The 18055-nt window shown below is 38.6% G+C and overlaps 1 protein-coding gene across 1 annotated transcript; it reads right to left on the bottom strand.

The window, feature by feature from the left end:
- Positions 1-1040: 1040 nt before the first annotated feature.
- Positions 1041-12948, bottom strand: NSUN7 (NOP2/Sun RNA methyltransferase family member 7). Its single transcript, XM_065736133.1, has 11 exons — positions 12639-12948; positions 12176-12234; positions 10784-10914; positions 9464-9616; positions 8088-8271; positions 7176-7386; positions 6352-6495; positions 5538-5639; positions 4906-5020; positions 3194-3311; positions 1041-1670 (listed from the first exon to the last, which is right to left on the bottom strand). Exons 1-11 carry the CDS (start codon positions 12946-12948, stop codon positions 1068-1070), a joined length of 2130 nt encoding a protein of 709 aa, XP_065592205.1. The 3' UTR covers positions 1041-1067.
- Between the last annotated feature and the right edge of the window lie 5107 nt (positions 12949-18055).

The following is an 18055-nucleotide window of genomic DNA, read 5'->3' on the forward strand; positions in this document are numbered from 1 at the left end:
AGAAGCATTTCTCTGTCAATGTTGTAATACATCCCTTCTTCTAATGCTTATCCAGCTATGTTGACTGGTGTGGAGAAGAAGAAAAAGATGTTAAAACATTTTCTCTGAGTGGGTCTAAATCCTTAAGATTCTGTATCATATTGCTGACACTAGGCATGCTTACAACTCTTACCAGCTATTATAAATGGTTGCTAACAATTCCTGAACTACTTCGTGTATTTATACTGCACGTATTTAATGCTAAGTTGCTTATTAAAGGGCTCTGTTCCTTTTATACTGTGCTGAGATTATAAGACAAGCGTAGATACTTAACATTTATTCTGCATTTGTTAGCAACAGAGAACAAGTTAGGTTCCCACAACTGATTTCTGAACATTGACAGACTGCTGATGTTCAGTTGTTATTCAGTTGAGTAGTTACAGTATTTATAAGAACAATATTCTTCGAGAACAGCAGCTCATCTGAGGTGAAAAGAGCCATGGTACGGACTGAGGTTACTACAAATACTGAATGGTCGTGATAAATTTACATACTTTCCACTGATAATATTTTTAAGCAAAGGAGTTAATACTGGGAAGCTTATAGGTTCAAAAGTGTACTGGACCAGCTGTTTGTAGCAAAATTCACACTTAGCTCTAAAGCTGGATGTGAGGTTTAGTCTCTGTGTCACAGTCCAAGAGGTAGTTTACAAAAACAGTAGCGAACGCTTGTAAAGAGTAACAAATATTTATTAAATGCAGTCTCACTTAAAACAACAATTTGAAATAGATTCATACATATCTATGGGAGAAAAGAAGAAAACTCTAACTTGTCATTTTAAAGCCTGTAGCAAGAAGCTGTACTATTTTTTGACCTTGCTCCCCCACCTGTCTATCAGCCATGTCTATCAGCTACATTTACTTTAAAATGCAGTGCTCAGCTTTAAATGGCTAACCATGAAAATATCTCAGAATTAGTCTCATAGTAAGATTATAATGAATAAAGGTATATCACAATCTGCATTCATGAATAAGTACATATAGGAATCTTTACCTTTTTAAACAAGCTAAGGGAAAGTTCAAAGATTATTACAGCCTTGGTCGATAATTTCTAAGCACAGTTTCTTTGACCACCTTAGACTCAGATGGAGGAGGTACTCTATCCCTCAAACTTCTATTCCTCTGTCTGGACTGGAGCAAAGAGATATGAGCTGGCATCCTGGCTTGGTTTCCTTGAGGATGTACATGTGGTGATAGCACTGGAGGAAAAATAATTTCCACTATGTTCACTGTGAGTGTTTTTCTATGTTCTGAATGTGCCTTTCTAGCTTTTGTCTGCTTTTCGTGCACCTTGCCAACAGATGTGTGCTTCTGCACTTTAGAAAGACCTGTGTCTGAAACTGGTTTGATGGTAGGTTTCTTCAGCTGAACAGGACTGGGTGGTTGGTTGGCTTTTTTTTTCAGTTTGCTCGCAGCCTTGGATACTGCAGCTGCAGCATTCGTGGTAGATACAGCTTCACGGTGAGAGACCTCAGCAGTCTTTGGCTCTAGGCCAGTACGAGCAGTATCACTTGCACATTGTGTTACTTTCCCTTGCTCCTTTTCTTCCTTTGCTTTTCCTAGAATGCTGTCTGGTATTGTTGCTGCAGTGTGAGCCGAAATATCTGTAGCAGCCGTGCTTTTGGAAGATGTCTGAAAATTTCAAACGAAACAATAATGAACCTAAGAAACAGCTCTATAAGTCAATTTCTTAAGCCCAGATTTTTCAAAATCTACTCCATGAGAAAGCTATGGCAGAATCGCTGTTTGCTCAATAGGCAAGAACCTGACTGTGCTGTGCTGCCTGATCTCCTGCTCTTCTAGAGACTTCGCCCTCTACAGGCCAGAACAGGAAAAACGAGTTCTGGACATTTTAAAAAGCACCTCTCCTGTTGCCTTGCTCTGTAATAGCATGTGACAGAAATAATTACTAAAATACAGCACTATAATCAGGAACATGATAATGAAAATCCCTGCCTTGTAACAAGTGAGGACACTCAAGCAAGGTTAACCCAGAAACTAGGACAGCAGCCAAGCACCGAAAGAGAAGCAGTGTGGTAGGAAACAGTTTACAACCACTGAAGAGGGATGACTAGCTGAAAAAGAGAAACCACTGTTAAACTTCTTAGGACACAGAGTATTAGCAAATACTTATTTCCAGAGTCACCTTAAATTTGGCCACCGATACAGTTCGGAGCAATTGGTTCTGTGCAACAGAATTTCATTGAAAAATTATTCAAATCAGCTTCTGAAGCCAGAAGTGTTTCTGTGTATGATTAGAAAGAATGTGGTAGACAAACATGCACACAGCATTATTATTTAAACATTATGGGCTTGCAAAACCCCTCCCCCCTTTTGGTGAAAAAGTTCTACTTTTCTCAGACACAAGATAAAAAGCTTGATACTCAGAAATGCAAACCATCCTTTTAAGGCCTTTCCTCAGGAAATCATACCAAGCCTTTTCTGTTTACTCAGCAAAGTCTCCCTGCCTTTCAGCTCAGATTTGCATATAACTTGCCTTTGAAAGGAAACATTTCTATCCTTCACAATGCAGTGATGGAGCACTGGCACAGGCTGCCCAGGGAGGTGGTGGAGTGTCCTCTGGAGACATTCAAGGCCCACCTGGACGCCTACCTGTGCAGCCTGGGCTAGGGAGCTGCTTTGGCAGCAGAGTTGGACTCAATGATCTCTAATAGATAAACATCCCTTCCGACCCCTACAATTCTGTGATTCTATGATGTATTATATACAAATCATAACAAAGTCTTAATCCCTGCTGGTGATGCTGCCTGCTTGCATACTGGCACATCCTGGTGATACATACAGACCTAACCAATAAGTTCACTAGACACCACTTAGAACGATCCTAACAACAAGCAGTGCAGCTTATTCTGGGGTTTGACACCAATATCTCCTCCAACATGTTCCTCACACAGACCTTGATGAAGAGACTGCTCTGATCACAACTGCTCCAAAATGAAAGTACATGTTTTATGCTGAACACAGTTTTTAAACATTCTGCACATTTCAGTTAAAATTACTTCTAGAAAAGCTATAGCTTTTCTCACCAATTCTTTGGTCTCTTCAAGAAATCTTAAAAATCATCCAGATTTATTTAATTATTTTCACGTATTCCATTTACATATATTTCTGTGGAAAATGACAATTTTTCTTACCTCTCTTGCTATAATCGCCAGAAAACAGCCACTGGAAACTTCTGATGGTTCTATTTTGAAGAAAGGGTCAGCGCAGGACTCTGGATTGGAGCACTTAGGAAAGATAGGAGGAATAGGTCTGCCAAAAATAAAGAAACAACCAAGAAATATGAGTACACAAGGAAGTAATCAGAGATCTATTAGAAGTGATTTGTGCGTCTTGCAAATATAAGTTTTATAAAGGCTATCTTTAAAAATATATATAATAAGGCAATTCAAGGCATATGCAAATTAATCTTTTTAGATATTATAATTTTCTACATTAAATTACATTAACCACCACATAATAAATGCATCTCAAGAACTCCATTCTTCCCTGAGTCTGCAGTAGCTGGATAATGAGTTGTCCAGGAATTTGGGAGCACTCTGAAAACACTCAGCAGTACACAGAAATTACAGAGGCGCTGACTTTGAGTCAGTAAGTATACACCCTTTATAAGTAATATACATAAGCTAAATACCTTATTTGCAATGCTGAACAACCAGGGCTCCAGCTTTTTCAGTTTACAGTTTTGTGATGTATCAACAAAGAAAGAAGAAAGTTGCCTATTCCCACATTCTCCCCATGCTCCAGCAATTCCCAGCTGTTACAAACAGGCCACAGTGACTCTGCTCATAAGGCCAAGAAGTGTGTCACAGGACAAAAGCATGTCCACAGTGATCCCACAGGACATTTTATTAGCATGACTTCTTTCCCTCAGAGCTGCTGTACTCCATAATTTTTCACTCTGTTCTGTGTTATTCTAGTCAATTGTTACCACATTTCAAGGGAAATTCACATGGCACCGTGTTAAGGAATAGATGGAACTTAAACAGCTTGTGCTTTTCATGATCACACTGTTTTTCATTTATGGCATTGTTTTTGTCTTACACAAAGGGGAACTTTTCCCGAAGGAAAAAAAAGATCAAAGCTCCTGAAAATATAAAAAGAAAGTTTTGTTTCTGAAGTATGAATTCTGTTATATAAATAATGAATGAGTGTACTATTTACATTCAAGTAACTCAGAGAACTTTGTGCTCTAAGGTCCTCCTACTTCCTTACCCATACAGTAAAATGCTTCATAGACATGACAGACTCAACAGAATTTCAAATCCTAAAATAAAACATACTTTATAATAGGAAGCCACAGACACATTCAGACCAGTGCAGCATCACTGTCAAGACAAGCCCTGAGTCCACATTGCTTAGTTTCCAGCTTAAGTTTCCAGCTTAAATTTCCAGCTGGCTGCTCTTCTCTACTTGCAAAAAAGATGCATGCTATGGTACTGCATCTTACTGGTATCTGTGATATTTATCTCTCTTTTATCTCTTTTAAACTTATTTAGTTTGGCCATAGTTCACATTTACCATTTAAATCATATAAAATGTAAATATACTGAGTGATGCCTTAAACCACAGTACCTTTCCCCAAAATGGACAACTAATTAATTTTGTCTGAGACAGTAAATAATCTGGAACTACAGTATTATTCTCCTGTGCTTTTGGCAGTGTAACGGCCTACAACCTACATCCTGTAATCAACCAACTTAGTACTTTCTTAACATCAACAAGAATGGAATTAGAGGCAGCTGAAGATGATATTAAATATTAATCTAACACAAGACACAGATTGGTCTAGGGTAAGAATTATGCCACTTCAAGTTTTCCATAGACAAAACTAGGTGTTCCATACCTGAATTGTTTTAATTTCTTCCCTTTCACATTAGATTCCAGGGCTTTTTTCACTACTAGTTCATTCTCTTCTTGGTAAATGGAAGAAGTGCAGTAAACAATAGATTTTACTTCAACTACAAAATAAAATTTTAAAAGATTACAAACGTTAAAACTCTTGACTCACAGTGATTTAGTAAGGACTAAAAACAATATAAAAATGAGGCTTGTATGTCATTTTTACCAATTAAGTATGCTCTCCTTCACACAAGTTTTTTAATAATTAAAATCTTTTCAAGTATTGGCAGATTTCAGCACAAATTCAGGGCTGGCTTTTCACATGTCTGATAAAGGAAGGGCAGAAGAAAGTGGAAGTTTGAAGATAGACTACATTTACAACTTCTAGCCAAAACTGAGCCCAACTCAGGCAGTTCTCTATGCAAACCTGAAGGCTGTTGTATTAATGGCTGGTAAACATCACAATACTAGAACACTTAAACTTGATGAGATGGTTGTTTTTTTCGTTGAACACTTACTGTTCTATCAACTCATAGACTAAGTGCTGTATTTTTAACAGTATAAAAACCAGTTGTAGTACAATCAAATCGACAGTATAAAAAATGCCTTCAGAAACCTGACCGTCAGGTCACTTACATTTCATTGCATGCATCAACTCATTCAGCTGTCTTTCAGCAAGAGAACAGAGTTTATCCTTAGACACAGATCCTTGGTAAAGGTCCTTCAGCAATCCTGCATCTAAATGCAAAGAGATGTCACTTATTAACATGGCTGCCATTGGTGTCTCAACATTCAGTTTGCAGAAAAAGCTTTGGTAACGGACCTGATGGTTCCTGGTGCAGTGAGAAGGCAGGCCTAATGGATTACAATACCACAAGTGCCTAAGCAATTCTTTCCTTGTCAAGTTTACCTCTATTTACTATTGCTTCTTCTTTGTTTCTCTTCAATGAAAGTTGTACAAGGAGTAGGCTGTTATAAACAGTCACTAAAGGAGCATAATTAATAGAAAGTTATATACTTATTTATATACTTATACACTGACAGATTTTGTCTTTGTGCTTTTAAAGAAAGGCAGTTTATACTCTTCTCCCCCAGAATAACCCTCAAACTTCATACCATTGACTTGAAATTGCTTTTACAAAATGCTTCAGTGACGCACAAAGATTTTGTTTTCTCATTGAGAATTATAAGGTAGGACAAATACATTCCTGCTCATAAAGATGTGGAAAAATCTATGTAATTGATTATACATTATTCTCATCTGCACGTCACACAGAGAATTATACAAGTCATTAATATATGTTTTATAGTAGTTTAGAAGGATGTTTTTTGTGTTTTGCCTGTCATAAAAGGGCTACATTTTATCAAAGTAGCCATAGCATCCAGATCACAATACCTGACATACTGTTTCTACCAGAAAGCATGCATTAGCCGTGGTATCAGAAATTACCTCCATGTTCAGTCAAAATAAAATCTATTGGATTGCTAAAACCCAGTCCAGAGCACTGTGGTGTCAACAGAATAACTTCAGCATTTTTAAATCTGGAATCTTTTGGTGCAATCTCAGTGAAGTCTTCGTTTAACAATTGAATATCTGAAATAAAAAAAAAATAAGGGGGGGAGGGGGAGGAAAGAGAAAGTCAGCAGTTCTACATAAAGCAAGCTTGCCTGATTTTAAAGTGATTAAAGTGATGGGGCTGAAGAAACAGGAATGTTACACAAAATTCCACAGAACTACAGCCTGCTGCACCAGTCCCCCCCCAACATCCCATGAATTGCAGGCAGACTGAGGGATTAAGCCTTAGCATCTTCCACTGAAGAGACTGCTCATTGGTTACTGCTCTTGTTAGCAGTACGTTCTGATCACATCCTCTGGCTAAACTGTACAAATGTATGAAATTTGGATTAGCAGTCTCAGAAATGGGTAAAAATCAACTTGAAAAGCAACAGTGAAGAAACCAGATACATGGATGCCAACGTTTCCAGATCCCAGACACTACACGGGAACTGCTTGTGTGGAGTACTTCACTGTAACGTTTCAGGAATCTGGTTATCCGCAACCTTGTTGAGCTTGATTGTAGCTAAAGAGTTGTCAGTTTGCTCTGTGACAAAAATAATCTATTACTACCCTCCCAAATCCTCAGAGATCCCTCCCAGATCCTCAGATCTTTAAATTCTGGTGGATTTATGACCTATTTATTTAAAAAGTTATCTCAAACTCTATCAAAATCTAAATTACAATGCCTTACGCATACCAACTGTTCCGACACATACTTGTACATCCCATGTGATTGAACAAGTCTCTCAGTTCAGATTCTTTTGCAGAAGTTTTTACACCACAGACAAAAACTGTGGACCTGCTGTGATTTCTCAGTGCCGACATATGGGCGACAGTGAGGTGGGAGCCCAGGTGAGCCACAATAACATCACCATCCGTACTCAGCAGTGCCTGTACAGAGTGCACAGCGAGGCTGCGAGACTTATCCTGTAATACAATGACACACAAGAATTACACGTTACCAACTCTTTGGATTTCCCTGAGCACCAGTCTAGGTTTCTAAACTAAGCATCAAATCAAGCATCTTAAGTCAAAAATCACTAAATATGAATAATTTAAAACGCAGGGCTTTGGGCAGTGTGATCTGGTGGAAGGTGTCCCTGCCCACAGCAGGTTGGGTAGAACTGGATTTGTAAAGGTCCCTTCCAACTTCAACCTTTCTATGATTCCTGTGATTCTGACCCTTCCAACCTGAGTTATTCTGTTGTGTTTATCATCATTTCATCAGAAATATTCGTAGTATCCCTCTTCAGCTACATAAAGTGACTATTTGCATATTATCATCTTCTAAGTGAAGATAACATACAGAGTTGCACAGAAACTTTCCTCACATCTTCAGAAGCACAGCCACCTTTTAAACCACTTTTCATGTTTACTTTGACAGTTTTAAAATTAATTGCATAACACTGTATTACCATAACTGTAGCTATGAATTACCAATATTTTCTTGCTAATCTTAAGTGAATCTGTTTCTGAACTTCCGATTTTTAAAAATGTTCCAAAGCTTTTGAGATTATGTTTCTGCCTGACTGATGTAACAGGGCACGTGCACCTGACCTCATTTGAATGTAAAGCATTATTTTGTTTTGCAGATTCATATTACTCACTCAAGGGTGGCAGCAACTCACCTGTAGTAAGAGTTTGCCATCTGCAAAAAGATCTAAATTAAGCAGTTCATCTTTAAGAGAGGAAGGGAAAAGCAAGACATCGTGGCAATGCTGGTCCAGACAGTAAGTGTAACCCTTGAAGTCTGACACAGATTCAACTTCAGTGAATCCCTTACTCTTCAAGTCTCTGAAGACATCTTGAAGGCTGTTAACATACAGTTCTGACCATTAAATATACACCACCTCCATAGGCCACATTAACTTACATTGATATTGACCCAGACATTGCTTTTTATTTCTTTAATTTCTACACTGGTATACATACACGTACCCCTACACCTATGACTGTGTAAAACATATATTGTATCTGTGTATAAAACACCTATATAGACAGCACTACTATTTTGCGTGTGTGTGATCTAACATAGGAGGGGAAATCACACTATTTAGGACTTCAGAGTTCTGGTTCAAAACAAGTTAGCAATTCTGATAACACAGATGAAGAGGCACATGTCTCCAGAGAATGATTCAAAGCACCGATATATAAATGTCCTTGTGCTCAGGAGACCCTGTGGCAAATTTACTGACAGAATAGGTTCTTTCAACTGCTTTCAATGTAGCCCAGCTCAACAATGAATTTAACCACTACTGTCTGAAGTAATTCTCATGTATAATAAGGATAATTCTCATGTATAATAATGATAGTATTTCTCACCATTTCTTTTTTAGCATTTCTCATGTATAATAAATTCTCATGTATAATAATCACAATAAGGGCATAAATGCTGAGGTCTGCGATTCAAATATCATGAAAATTTAAAGGTATATATACCAAACTTGTTTGTTCAAGGCAGTTTTAGACAGTGCTATAAGCTTATGTAGTATTTTAAAGGCACGGTTAACACTGTAGCTTTCAGCTCAATCTGAGCTTAAGAATGAGAAATTGCTGTCCAACACTTTATCTTAAATAAACCATAACTACCTATAAGCACAGAACACAGAAGAGTATTAAAAATTCCTGAACACATGATAAAATGTATTAGCTGTATAACAAAATGGATAGCAAGGTAATCTGGTGGTTAACACATGAGTACAAGGCTGGAAACAGCAGTGTGACACACTCAGTGATACAGTGAGTAATGATTAAAAGAATTATCACTAGTTCACACTATCTTTACATAACAAACACTGGCTTTAAGTTTTCTGTCTTAGCACCCTTTGCCGATGTTATTACTTACACTAATACACACAGAAGGGCTTAGATTGGAAGAAACCTTAAATATCACCTCCTTTTTAAGGCATACTCTCTATTTTCCATCATAAAATAAAGAGCATAGCAAACTATCCAATAAAATACATATAAACTAAAATATTCAACGATACTTTCAGGATGTTACCTGGTCTTAAATGTATTTATCCAAGCACACAGAGGTAAGGCAGAAACTCTTTGTTCATGCTTCCTTATAGTTTCTGGTAGAAAGTATTCAATTGAAAAAGTTTTATATTTGACACGACATCTTGCTAACGCAGCTGCCAATTTGATCCTAAACCTAAAAAAGTCATAAGTTTACTAAGTTATTAATGTTGCACCAACTACTCACAGGCAGCATTTCTATTAGAACAGTCCCTTGCTTGGAAACCAACAGCAAGACCTCACTTTCCAAATTCCTAGAGAAAATATACAGGTACATGCATTTCACTGTAGAGAAGTATGGCTGAGACTACTCTGAGCATATGGAGGACTGGATTCATAACAGATGAATACAGAACAAATCTCAGAAAGTTGTACTATATGTATTTTAAGTGGAGGGAAGAGAAAATATGGATTTGGAACTGCAGTCTATGGAACATAATCAGATTTTTGCCGGGCATTCAATGATGTAAATATAAGCACATGCAGAATGACCATCTAAAGAAAGCCGACCTCCACCATTAGTTGTTTAGTCTGATATTTTCATGTAACAACAAAACCTTGTCTGATCTTTTCTTCTCAAAAGCTTCATGCCTAATCTTAATGTGTGATACTTCAAAACAAACAAAGTCCATTGTTGTTAAGGTATATTACTGACCACCCTCCAGGAACACCTTGCACCTCGGATTTTCATGAAATCTAGCAGCAATACAACGTTGTCTAAGAAATGCCAGCAGTATTACCAAATGTATAATTGAACTCTACTTAAAGTATTTAACCTATTGTCTTTTTTTCCCCTCTAATTACTTAATATGTATTTAACAAAATTCCATAATAGCATTATTGCTAAATAAATGGACATTTTTCCATGCCCTTTGGCACTTGACTCTATTACATTCACATTTTTGAGTGTAACATTTATGATGCACATTGCTGCCTTCTGTGCGACTGATGAGTATTTATCAAAAGTATAGTAAACTATGCAATTTATGAATGAGCGTAGATGTATTTATGAATACTTAGTGTTTAATTTCTTCTAAAGTTATATAAAAGCAGTTTTTAAAACTCCAGAATAAGCCACCTATTTCTATTTAAATAATTTGCAATATAGGTTGTTAGCAATGTTTTTCTTATAAAAGGAATATGAAAGTTTCCCTTCAAATCCCTTTCTCATGAAAAAAATAAAAATGAATTTTGTAAATTTTGTAAGATTTCAAGATTGAAGGTACCTGTAATATTCAAAATTGGGGTGGGGGGGGGGGGGAGGGGGGGGTGAAGCATCTGCTATAAAAATCTGCACGTGTACCTATATAGAAATTGTTCTATTTGCTGAACTTCTGCTATAGATTCCTCCTCATCAGAAATCACTCGCACTTCAAACTTTCTGTCTTGCAGGTCATAAAGCATCACAAGAAGCAGACTGGTTAATTCATCTGGCTGCAACAGAAGAACAACTGGATAGAAAACTTGGCACAGTTTGCCTTATTTATGGGTAAAAAAAAAAGTCCATATCAAGCAGTAGTTTTGCCTGTAAGAGGCAGAGCAACTCCCATGAAACAATTTTTTCTATCAGTTTCTCTGGTAGGATTCTTTGAATATAGTAACTGATGAGCTCAAACCGTTACATTGTAAGCATTTAGAACAACATGTCTTTCCCAGAGTCTAAATATTTAACTTGAAGTCCAGAATCCCCAGCTCTTCCATTACTCTTGGATACATCTTACCTTCTTACAAGTATGACTGATACAAGCTAGAAAACTCAAGTTACCTGGGGTACACCATCAAACACAAAACTTGATTGCCTAAGTCTCATCTCCTTTACAAAAACAAGCTGAAAATCAAATGTTACTGCTGGATGATTTGCCTGCTCACATCAATCTCTGCAATTAACATCAGTTCAGATTTATCTTGTAATTTTCAAAAAGCAAAGGCACCACTGGATGGAATAGCAGATTATTCTGCCATCTCTAGATCTTTCTACAGCACAGTTTGCCCAGAAAGTGAAATCTGGGTTCATTGCTTTCTTTTGTCTGATATCATTCACTCTACACTGCCCACTCATGAGGGGACTCATATGGGATGGAAAGCACAGAGTGCTGTTCTTTAATTTATCCAAAGCATTATTCAGTTTAAAAACAAGGGGACCCGAAATAGAATCCAAAATACTTCTCTTTGCTTCTTCAAAAGCCCCAGTCTGTGTACTCGCTCTTTGTACTCACTAAAACTGGACAAGCCACACAGCACATTCAACAGAGAGCTTCACAAAAAGAGAGCACAGAAAGATCTTTACCTGCAGGACTGGTTAGGATGCTCCTAGGAGCACTGCAAACAAAACTACCTTGTCTTGTTCAAGAAGCAGACAGAACCCAAACTCCCTAGACAAGGGCCATAATTGCTGGTATCCTGTATGTGACTGTTCCTAGCTCATAGACAACATCACACAGCTAGTAATACAGTGCAGTAAGCATTAAGGTTCTCTCTCCTAGTTTCTTTCTTAGCTTAGCCAGCATCCAGGGGCAATGCCACAGAATCTCACTGGCAGCTCATCTAGTAGACTGGAGATTCGTGGCATGGACAGCTATTGAAAAAGGAATATTTTGATCTCAGGTTGCCATATAGTGAGAACCCTCTGAAAAGATTCTAACTGCAAAAACACAGAAAATACATTTTCTATTTCCTTAATAAAGTGCTCACTTACTATTGAATGACATGGGTAAACATGACTGTCTAGCAGTATTTCTTCAAGGAGATCTTGATCTGCAAAAAAAAATAAAAATAAAAATAAAAAAGAAGAAGAAGAAAGAATAAAACACTGAGATAATAAATTACATGCAGGGAAAGCAAATATTTATAAAATACTAGAGAAAAACCTGAAAGTTTGAACATCATAAAAATTAAGGGAAAGTATACTCACATACAGTAGCAGTTCTAATTACGTTACCTTACAAGTATAGATTTTAAATACTTTACTCTGTAAAACATAACCAACACTTAAGATATACTTAAGTATTGGAGGAATATTGGAGTAGTAAACTAGTACTTAATTTACAAAAAATTATGCAGATCTCTGCCATCAGGCAGAAACTAAGTAGTTTTTGCTTATATACTTCTCTCTGCTACATCATTTCTACTAGCAGTTCTTGAAAAAGTTTCATACTTACATTTCAGAGCATTGAAAGCGAGTTCATAAGATAAACGCTGGGAATACTCATCTGTAAGAGTCAGCAAGGGAGATACTGAGTCATCACCATATTGCACTAACGTTCTGGCCTTTGGCTTTTTATTATGAATGCCTTGAAAAATCCTTGCTGCGTTTATGTATACAGAGTCATGACAGACTTCCTTCTTAATCGGAGTCATTGTTCTTTTCTCAACAGCTCCTTTTTCTTCTGAAGTTCTCATTCCATTCAAGTCTGAAGCATTATTTCCAACATCTTCACAAAAAGACGCCAGGTTACTTGAACATGGCATTTCTGCAGTCGTTGATTGTACAACTCTCAGTCCTGCAACCACTGCAAAAAATAATAATAATTTAAAAAATAGCAAAGTTTGTAATGAATTGTGAAATTGTCTTTCACTGGAATACACTATTCTTCATTTTCAGGTTTTCAATAGAATTTATTTGTTTTTAGGCACTAACCCTGCAGATACACATATTCTCATGTCAGCCTATCAACTTGCACACCATAGAGAAGCATTTATAGTAGTTTACTTACCTTATTTATTTTCACTAACGCAAACACAAAGACTACTGGTTACTTGTTTCCAAGAATCCAGTGCTTTATAATAAATAACCCTAAAGAGATTATAGAGATCTGATTTACCCTGCAGGCTGTGGTTGTTCCAATGTGCATTTATGAAAATGCTCAAAGGCTTAGAAGTCAGGTTAAATGTTCAGAACAGGGGTAACAATGCCAAGGCAAATTTAGTGATAGAGGAAAGATATACATATATTAGTATTCCTGTCTAGGGAAAAACACAAGAGAACCAAATGGAATTCAGCTACTCTAACATACCAAAAAATAGCCATATATATTTTAGCTCTCATAATGTTTTTTCAGGACAAATTACATGCCTGTTCTCCAGTGATAAGAAATACTTGCTTGGCATCCATTTTCCTCCACCCTTTCCTCTTCCCATTCACAGAAAGTGTGGCAGAGAATGAGGATGGTATCATACTGGCTGAGGAGGAGAAAGATGGAACATAAAGTGTTCCTATTCCAGCAGGCAGCCATGAAATAGCCAATACTAAGCCAGCAAGCCTGAGCTCAAGCTCTTTTCCCCAGCATGGGTGATGCTCACCATCTCTCCCCAACTGCTCCAAGTCAGCCACAAGTCAGCATCTGTCCAGGACAGCCCATAAATCCCTGACAAATGACTTAACATTTTGCATTCTGGTAGCTCATCTGGAGGATGCCACTTCTCATTCTGCTTTCTCAGGATATGTTATTTGTACCCCAAAACTGAGAGCTGCTAAGCCCACAGAGGCAACAGTCACCACAAACAGAGGTCCTATGCCTCAGACTAACAGGTTCTGAGGAGAGTCTAACACCATCATGCCCACTGTGAGGTCCAGCACAGAGGGGCCTCCGGAGCAAATGTAAATGTATTTCTTGAAGTCATACTGAAACAGAACTAGTAGTGCTAGTGGAAGAAAGCTGACTCTTCATAGAGTTCCACATTACCCAAACTAAAGCAAAAATCTTGCTTTTAGAAAGCAGAATATTCTTAAATGTTGTCAGGATACTTTGCAGTAATGCAATCTGAGAACAGGTTTCCCTGATTCCACATAAACAAGACTCAAACCCCTCCACCAGCCAAACACAAAATATTTATTTTGAGAATAAGCAGCAAGTGAACCGATGTCTGTGGTGTCAGGACTTTAAAGGCTTGCAAAGCTACTGGTTATTATCTGTAAATTCTTTGCCAAGGCAGTCTTTGCTGAGGCCACTATCAAGGTGAATTGATGTATACACTTTCCCCAAAGAGAAATGTCATTTTAATAAAACTGATGGCACTCTGCCCCATGCAGATGCACCTCATAGTTGCAGTGCTGTCACAGCTCACGTGCCAAGTGAAGAGCATCAAGCAAGATTACTCTGAAATACAGCTGGGAATAAGTAGAGGAGGGAGAAAAGACCCATCCCATTTGTCTGCAGAAAAAGTGAAGTGAACCTCAAGCAGATTACTCAGTCAAGAAAATTAAAAATAAAGACAAACCTCAGGCTCCCAAAGATGCAGCTCAGGACAACATTGGTTGTGAAAAAAAAGATAGGAAAACGCCTCTCACCTTCTGCTTCCAAGTCATAGGTTCATAAGGTTGGAAAGGACCTACAAGATCATCTAGTCCAAGCATCCTCCTATCACTATCCCTACCCAACTACTAAATCAAATCCCTTAGCACCTCATCTAAACGCTTCTTGAACAGCGCTAGGGATGGTGCCTCAACCACCTCCCTAGGCAGGCCATTCCAGTGCCTGACCACTCTTTCAGAAAAAAAAAAAAAAAAAAAGAGTTCATAACTCTCATAAGAGTTTTTCTCTTTCAGAAAAAAAAAAAAGTCATAAGCCACTGAGGCAGCAACAACCGTCAGGATGATCCGTTAGCACAGTAGTTCCTTGAGCATTACCAGCAGCATCACAAAGCAAAAGGGGTGTTGGTTGCAGTCGTTATCTGTGTAAAGGGATGTTAAAAGCTCTGAAATCGTTGGTATGGCAGAAATAGGCAGCCCCCCTCCCACCAGTCACCACTACTTGAGGACAAACTGCAGCAGGAGGGTAGGAAGGCTGCAGGCTTCCAGCAGCAGAGGAGGAAGCCGGCAAGCACAGAGCCGTAAGCCACACGGGAAGAAGCAACCTGCTGAATACACGCCCGCTGCCCCCATGGGACACCCCCGTAAAACTTCCTCGAGACCAGCAGGTTCAAACCCTTAATGGTTCTTCAACCATCGCTTCCCAGTGTCAGAGACACGCTGCCCTGTCAGCCAGCACTCTTACCAGTGAAGATAAATGGATGCAGGCTGCTCCTCTCGCAGGCACGGGAATGAGCGCCTGGCTGGCCCTGCAAGGTCCCAACAGCCCGCACCTACGGATGCCCACCCACCCTCGTGCTGCCAGGCCAGGACCGGTATGGCGAGGAGGGGAGGAGCTGGGCTGTCTCCTGGCACCGGGTTCCCCCCTGGAGCTGCACAACCAGGCTGCGATGTGCAGGGCCACAGAGGTTGGGCTCCTTGCACTGGGGCTCTCTGCAGCTCGGGTAAGACACCAAAAAGCCACAGAGCCGTGCTAAGATCCGCCCTAGCAACGGCGTGCGTGTGTCCATGGAAGCTGTGTTTCCCGAGGGTTACCATGACAGGAACTCTGCAGAAGTCCCCGCCTCTAAATGACAAGAGCTTCTCTCGCTGTCCCTTTCTTGTGGTGCCTCTTGTCAGTTTTTTTTTTTTTTTTTTTAACATTTAGATCCCCAAATTCCTGTGAATTCAATGACTGCTTAGAAATGCACATCTTGTCTGCACTCAGGCATCTAATTGGGTTAAAACACCACAGTTACAGGGTTGGAAATCGCAAATTCACAGGAGTAACCCCATTTATGAGCCTTAACACCACCCATCTGCACATGAAATTAGCAGCTTGCTCTCACACCTTGCTAATTGCACAGGTGCTCTTAATGATGTCAACTTCTGCTTTGATTCAGTCTTGAAGCACATGATCAGGCCTTTATTTGCATCCAGAAATTCCAACTGTTCACATCAAAAAATCTCTTTTTGAAATTATTCCTAATAATGAGGAATAATAACGAGCTATAACTTGTAAAAAATACAATTCACCCCTATAAGCCTTGTTCACTCTTATGAGCAATGTTGAGATTCTGCCAAATAAAGGAAAACTGTAAAAAAAAAAATAAGAGATTTGTGAGTTGGTTAAAATGCACAGAGCTCAACTCCATGTCCTTTCTCTGGTGTGATAGCATCCTGCACCTTGCCCAGCCATCTGCCACAGGCACATGTACCCAACAGTGAGAGCATGAACTTCTGCAGTGGAACAACGCAGTCACCAGGATTAGGGGTTGGGTGACAGTATGGCTAGTAAGGCTCAGCACACACCTAGCACATGCCCAGATTGAAGTCCCAGACTAGAAAAAAAAAACCACGTAGTGAAAAACAACTCTCAGATTGCTGATAATGCAATTTATTTTCTGCGTTGGATTTTCTGCATGCTCCAGAGACAGTGACAATGCTGCAACAGAAGCAATTGCAAAAGCAGTCATGTAGGCTGGGTAAACTTAGCATACAGCAACACAAAGTATTGAATCCCTTCTGATGAAGGGGAGGAGTACATGATAACTGGGTTGTTCAGATCATTGAGGAACTACATCAATAACAGTATAGATGGAAATGAGTTTTTTTCTGCTATTTCCTTTTGTTCAAATAGATAGGGCAAGACTTCTTAAAAGGCTGGCTGGAAATCACTGCCTGACTTCACATCTGTTTCTGTACTACTCATTCACAGTCAAGGTGCCATTTATGAAGCATGCAGGTAATCCACTGCTTTTCTGCTCAACAGGGCAGCCTAGAGCTGGCTGCTCTCCTGCTTCTGCAGTACTTCATACATTCACTTACTGGTCATACTTCTGCCACTTCTTGTTCACCTTTCTTTTCAGCACCAAGTACAGTGACCGATCGCAAGTCATCTTCTTAAAGGCAATAAGACTTTTTTGTACTCTATAAAATAGAGAATTAAGTTCTTCCAGAACTAACTGGAATACTTCAAAAATATGTCCTTAAGATGAGACACTAAATCATTTACAAGTATCTGAAAAGTTTAAATATTGAAATAATTTCTTCAGATCCAAATGAGCAGAAAATTGAAAAAGAATTAGAGAATGGTTTTCCTATTCAAACATCTAATGATTATATGTAATCACTACAGATTTTCAAATTCAACCAGAACAAAACATAGCACAGCAGAATTAATAGAGAGAAGCTGATGAGGATCTAAAAATTCTCTTCTTTTGGTGACATGACATCCATGGTGTAAAGCACAACTGCACTGGGTTTGACAGAGAAAGGTGTTTGAAAGCAAGCTGCCTGGACTGGGGGAAGTGAACTGCTTCCAGATAATAGAAGAGAGCAAATAGAGACACAGATGCTAGACAGAGAATAACAAAGAAAAAGCAGCAGAGAATAATGGAGCATCCTATCACAAATAAACAAGGCAAATGGCCATCATTAGTAGCAGTTATTTATTTTGGCAATAACAATCATGGCTTTACAAGTCACCAAATGGTTTGGTTAAGATCTTTGGTAAAAAATTTATAAAACAATTATCTTTAATTTCATTGACTGTAATTCATGTAAGTGCACTTACTATTAAATTAAATATTTATTTACCTAGAAAAACATAGGGCTAAGTTCCTTATTTCTTGTGGTTATGAACTCTAATACAGCAATCTTTACTGCTGACCTTAGGATTCCACAAGGATTTTCTATGCACAGATACTCTTCATAAACATTTCCACCACAAGCAAGAACTTCTTTTGGCAGAAATGGATAACTCCGAAAATAATATCGCACAATGTA

This window comes from Cyrtonyx montezumae, unplaced genomic scaffold (genome assembly GCF_038088225.1).
Source record: "Cyrtonyx montezumae isolate F1298 unplaced genomic scaffold, pur_monq_1.0 scaffold_2, whole genome shotgun sequence".
Taxonomy (NCBI): Eukaryota; Metazoa; Chordata; class Aves; order Galliformes; family Odontophoridae; genus Cyrtonyx; species Cyrtonyx montezumae.

Bases quoted from the DNA above. Each gene is read 5' to 3' on its own strand.
- NSUN7 (XM_065736133.1), bottom strand. From the start codon at position 12,948: ATGCCATGTTCAAGTAACCTGGCGTCTTTTTGTGAAGATGTTGGAAAT. The intron at 5,021-5,537 runs GTAAGTGACCTG...TTTATTTTGTAG, and splicing joins GTTGATGCATGCAATGAAAT to TTGAAGTAAAATCTATTGTT. The intron at 3,312-4,905 runs GTATGGAACACC...TATTTTTGGCAG, and splicing joins AAGAAATTAAAACAATTCAG to ACCTATTCCTCCTATCTTTC.